Source organism: Loxodonta africana, chromosome 7, assembly GCF_030014295.1.
Source record: "Loxodonta africana isolate mLoxAfr1 chromosome 7, mLoxAfr1.hap2, whole genome shotgun sequence".
In the NCBI taxonomy this organism is placed as follows: Eukaryota; Metazoa; Chordata; class Mammalia; order Proboscidea; family Elephantidae; genus Loxodonta; species Loxodonta africana.
The window spans coordinates 27,581,441-27,587,509 of record NC_087348.1 but is presented as its reverse complement, the minus strand read 5'-3'; the positions used below and the strand labels follow the sequence as shown (position 1 = coordinate 27,587,509).

Sequence of the window (6,069 nt, the reverse complement as noted above, 5' to 3'; positions counted from 1 at the left end):
TTTTTAAGATAATGCTTATGAAAGCAAGTAATTACTTCAATACATAGAGGCGATAGGTTGGGTAAGAAAGGACTGAAAATGATCATTGGATTTAGCAAAGGGAAGGTGTTTTCATAAAGAAGAACAGAGAATTGGGTTGCTTGCTTGAAAAAATGAGTGGAAGGAAAAATTATTTAAACAGTGATAATACTATACTGTATAAATACGAGAGGAAAATTGTTAATGTAGGAATTGGAGGAGACAACTACAAGAGGAAGAGTGAGAAAGAGGATGGGATCTAGTGTACACACATAGGGTTTGGCCATAAAAACGGAAAAAGCATGTATTGTGAAGAGGAGGTCCAGCAGAATTTTGACATCAGATATTGAAATAAATGTCAATAGAGATATTGAGTGTAACTGGATATAGTTACTAGGATTGTTTTAAGAGATAGGATTGGTTAATATTGATATTTATGGTGTTGTTTTTTTTTTTTTTTGCGTGTGTGTGTGTGTGTGTATACACGGTCTTTTTCTTTTTCTTTGGAACCTCTCCTCTCATCTTTTTCATTCCTGCACATTCATCACCAGCAAAAAAGTAACCCGTTTATAAGGAAAAAATGTATCTTTCCATGTTTTCCTCATGTTCATATAATTGTTTTTATCTTGTTTTTTAACATTATTATACATAGTCTTATTTTTTATGCCTATTTCTTTATTGCTCAACTGTACCTTATTAGTACCAATTCCTAAAATTGTGAAATATGTCCATTGCAGATTTATTATTACTTAAAAAGATCCTGCCATTCTTAGAATGTAGAAAATAATCTCATTTATTAATACGAAAGTGGATATTTAATAAATCTTTATTTTTACATTAAAGTTTACATGTATTTATAATTTATGTTTATGTACAATATTAACTATATATATATATACAATTTTATTTTCTCCCAGATGGCAAGTTAATGTGGTAACCCCATTTATTTCATAATCTGCTCTTTTCCCATATGTTTCTAGTTATTTGTTTGTCTCTCATTATTCGATAAGATCACTGAGGTTATTGACCATATTTTAATCAGCTTTATAGTCTTAAAATATTGGACAGAGCTGAAACATAATAAATCATATTGCCTATTTGTTGAATGAATAAACAAATTATCTGGAGGTTTCAAAAAGTCACTAGTCATTGTTATATTTTCAGGTAAGTTTATCCTGAACTCTGAAATAAGGACACACAGAAGAACATATGGAACAAAGGAACAATGTGACTGAGTTTGTCCTCTTGGGGCTCACTCAGAATCCCCAGGGTCAGAAAATATTATTTCTTGTGTTTTTGCTGATCTACATTGTGACAGTTGTGGGCAATCTCCTCATTGTTATGATTGTGGTGGTCAGTCCAACACTGGATGCTCCTATATACTTCTTTCTTGGCTGTTTATCATTTATGGTTGCTGTTTATTCTACTACAGTCACCCCAAATATGATCATAGACTTACTCTATGAGAACAAAACCATTACTTTCCAAGCTTGCCTAATCCAGCTTTTTGTAGAACACTTATTTGGTGGTACTGAGATTTTACTTCTGGTGGTCATGGCCTACGACCGCTATGCGGCTATCTGCAAACCACTACATTATATGATGATCATGAACCAACTGGTGCGTGTTCTGCTGCTAATGGTGACCTGGGTTGGAGGTTTTGTGCATGCAGTACTTCACCTTCTCTTTGTTTACAATCTTCCCTTCTGTGGTTCCAATGTCATTGACCACTTCTGCTGTGACATGTACCCCTTATTAAAACTTGCCTGCACTGACACTTATATCATTGGTCTCACTGTGATTGCCAATGATGGGGCAATATGTGTAGTCATTTTTATGCTGTTACTCATCTCCTACGGAGTCATTCTGCAGTTCCTGAGGAACCTTAGTCAGGAAGGGAGGCGCAAAACCTTATCCACCTGTGGCTCCCACATCACTGTGGTGGTCCTCTTCTTTGTCCCTTGTATTTTTATGTATGTCAGACCTCCTCCCACCTTACCCATTGATAAATTCTTGAAGGTGTTTTGCACTGTTTTCACTCCTGTGTTGAACCCCTTAATCTATACTCTGAGAAATGCAGAGATGAAAAATGCCATGAAGAAGTTTTGGACCAGAAAAGGAAAATGAGGTCATAGGCACACACATCGCCTCCTTTCAATAAAGAATAGTCCATTCCAGGAAAGCAAAACATTGAAATCCATTGCTTTAGAGTCAGTTCCAGGAAAGCTGTGTGTAATATTTAATTGTGGTAAATATTTCCTCATGTTACATGACTTGTGATGAGGAAAAACATTTATTAGGATACTTCCAATGATTAATTTTTTTCAAGATATATTGTTCAGATTTTCATTTCCTAGGAAAAAAATTCTTTTTTTTGGTGTCAAATTGTTCTGTTGAGTCTATAGATTTATATACAGACTCTTGAAATAAATCTAATCCTTTTTCACAATTAATAGTTCACATTGCTGATTTCAGAAAAACACATTTTGAAATATGGCATAAACATATGTTTCACTCCATCCCATGCATAGGTAGTTCATATTACATTAGAAGTTTATATTTTTTATTTTTGTATCTGAAAGATGTTTTACATATGTAGTTTTGTTTGTATTGCTTAGCATGTTAAGGTTTATGAGAAAGAATGCTTCAGAATTCTAAATTAATCATAAGGAGGTTAAACATACAAAAAGAATGTGAATGATCAAGGCAGATAGGCAGAAAAATGACTCAGTCTTACTTATTTTCCCAGTTGGGAAACCATCTTATCTCCTCAAGTGAAGCAGCTTTGTTTGGTGTTATATTTTCATAAAGACGATGAATTTATCTTCCAAGGTCATTTAAAATATCTGATGATAGCATTGTTATTTTTCAATATCCCATCTCCTTCTTGCTCATGGTGTTTCATGGTCTTCTAAAAGGACCTAGACCCTGCCTTTCACATGTAAAATTAGCAAAATCCATAATCAGCGTGCTTCAAGTATTCACTCCAGAACTTGACACCAGGTTAATTTACATGATTTCATTGTCAAGAAAGATGCTGAGTATTTATGCTGTTTCCATTCTCACGTCTTTTCTTATGGTAATGCAGATTATTAGGTAACAAGGAGACTGGAATATATCGTTTTATTTGACAAAGCCGTCACTGATTACATCTTTGTGAATATTTCTCCTTTGAATCGGGCTTGAAATATTATCTGCCACTGTTATAGTAGGAAATCTGTGGTCAAAGATATTCATGGTCCCTGCCTCCCCTATTTAGTCTTATCTTGTGAGGCCTAGTGCAATGTGGGATTAGGTCCATTTCTCTGGTAAAATATAATGTATGCTTGGCTTTTTATCCTGATATTTATCTACAGTATTATTAAAGGGGTATTTCTTATACTCTCTCAAACCTTAAGCATAACACTATTCAGCAAATAATACTAAATATTTGATTGCCCTGAGTTAACATAAACAAATTCTCCACTTTTAGACATTGAGTCAATTTTCAAATTTGTAGTTATATCAAGTGTGAGATAAAAATCCTACTTATTGTCTACTTGTGTTCACTGATTTATAAATTACCTAACGGCAGAAAAGTTAATTACGTATGAGTTCTCTCTTTCTTGCACAATGTCTGGGATATAGAATTCACCCCAGAAGTTTTGTAAATTATTTGTATTCTTGAATTCACAATCTATTGGAATCAGAATTTTTACTGATGAACTCTTCATGTATTAAATATATGTACCAGTTTTCTTTGCTATTTGCTCTAAATGTTTACCTTATCATGTTTTTCACATTGCAATTATGAGTGTTTTTATATATAGATGTTATACTAAAAAATTCTTTTACTTTTTGGTTTCTTCATTTACACGTACTTGGAGAATTCCATTTCCTTTCATTGACTTTATACATTTTAACCTTTTTCTGTTTTGTTTTGTAAATAACTTTTCAAATAATACTGTTTCCAATCCATCTAGGAATTATTTTTATTTGCAGTGACAGAATATCTAAACCTATTTTTTCCATATCAGTAGAATATTCTGCCAGCACAGCTTATTAATTATTTTAAGTACCAATTAAATTTTTTTCTGTTAATATGTCATTTTATACATCTAAAAGAATCGATCTTTTCTTCTTTTTTTTTTTTTTTTTTTTGGTTTGTTTCTCTGCCACTAACTCATACTGTTTCAGTAACCAAATATTTCTAATGTTATTTATACCTGGTCCCCCAAAATAGAGAAACCAAACCCACTGCCATCGAGTCTATTCTGACTCATAGCCACTCTATAAGACAGAGTAGAACTGCCCCATAGAGTTTTCAAGGAGCAGCTGGTGGATTCAAAATGCTGACTTTTTGATTGGCAGCTGAGCTTTTTGACCACTATACCACACCCTTTTATTTAAGAGCTCTCTTTGGAAAACAATGGATTTTGTTTTCTTTCAGAAAGTGAACATTGCATTCATTTCACTCAACGACAGAAATGGAAATCTTGCCAGAGGTTCCATTTTATTCTGAAAATTATGCTTAAGAATATGATAGACTTCCCTTGAACCAGATTCTTTGTCCTCTATGTGTATGTACTGTTTGGTTTTTATTAAGGAGTTTTGTTATGCTGCTCAATCTTTTAGTGAATGACCCTCTGACATCACCCACAACATAAAGGGCACTAATGATATTATTTTCTTGTGTCTCTATGAAAGCCCAATGGTCTTCCACTAGTCTTCAAATAGAGTGCATCTTATCACTGTATCAGGGAATTTTTGAATCCCACCTCTTAGTGTTCATAACTGCGTGGTAGTATTAGGCTTCTGCCACTGTCCCCATCTGCATATATTCATAAAATAGACATTTCCACAGTTATCTGAGCACTAGGATTATGGCTTTCTAATGCAAAAGCTGTACAGAGAAGACAAAAGAAGAATTGAAATATCTGAATTGTGGTGTTAGCAGAGAATATTTAACATACTATGGCCTGCCTGAAGAATGTAATGAATTAACTTACTCTGAGTATGACCATGTCTAAATTTTATCTCACAAAATTGTGAGAGTATGCTAAGTCAATCCTTGAGGAAAAATGTAAATATGTATTTCACTTTTTTCCACATATAGCTATGCCTAACATTTCTCTAATTCTAAAAGTTCATTTGGAAGCAGAACAATACGGAAATTGCATTTAAATTTTGAAAGATTAATGAACTATTGTTGATATAAGAGAGATTATAATGTTGTAAAAATTAAAATCAAGTAATACTGGCTTGAAAAACACACTCATAAACATAAACTAACCTAAATTCATATACACATTTAAGATCCGGGTGTTTCAGTTAGGATGGTTTTGTTTGCAAATGACAGAAAACTCAACTAAAACCTTTTGAAATATAAAGATATTTATAATTGGCCATAATAACTGTAAACTTCAGGGTTTATATGGCAAGCTTCAGGGTTAGTTGATAATGTGTATCAATTCTGTGTAAAGGAGCCATAGATGCAAATAAAATTTTAGGTCACTAATTTAGGGTTCCAGTTTGAACTCCTAGTCAAGTTGAGTCTTGGTCCAACTGAGAATAAAGTGATTAAGTTAAGAGACACCCTCTTGGATCAGGAGTTAAATCTTCATGTTGTGACTATTCATGAAAGTAATTGCTGATGGTGTTTGAGAAATAGATCATTATGGTTCCAGCTGATCTAGATTCAGGCTTAGATCAACAACATCTACTCCAGTCCAGAACTGCAGAACTGTGATTATCTGCCTTCTCATGAATTGGAGGGTAAATTTCAGAAACTTACCTAGTCCCAATGTTCTCTGCCTCTGAGCGATAGGGTTTATTGTGTATAGGCCCTCTAAAAGTCAGAGTAAGGCCTTCCTCTGCTAGGAATATGGTTAGGTAAGAGAATCTGGGGCTTGTTCTCCTTTAATTTTGGAATAAATATTATTTAATTTATCTGAAGAATTACTAACATAAAACTAAAAATTTGTTTTATTTTAGAATTTTCTTTTCACATTATAGACATTTCTCATTACTTGGTCGTCTGCTACTTTTTCTTGGCAAGATCCGAGTCTTTTT

The 6,069-nt window shown here is 33.4% G+C and overlaps 1 protein-coding gene across 1 annotated transcript; it reads left to right on the top strand.

Moving 5' to 3' along the window:
• Nucleotides 1-1,221: 1,221 nt before the first annotated feature.
• Nucleotides 1,222-2,145, top strand: LOC135231885 (olfactory receptor 4A47-like). The gene has a single exon (XM_064289089.1). It carries the CDS (start codon nucleotides 1,228-1,230, stop codon nucleotides 2,143-2,145), a length of 918 nt encoding a protein of 305 aa, XP_064145159.1. The 5' UTR covers nucleotides 1,222-1,227.
• The last annotated feature ends 3,924 nt before the right edge of the window (nucleotides 2,146-6,069 follow it).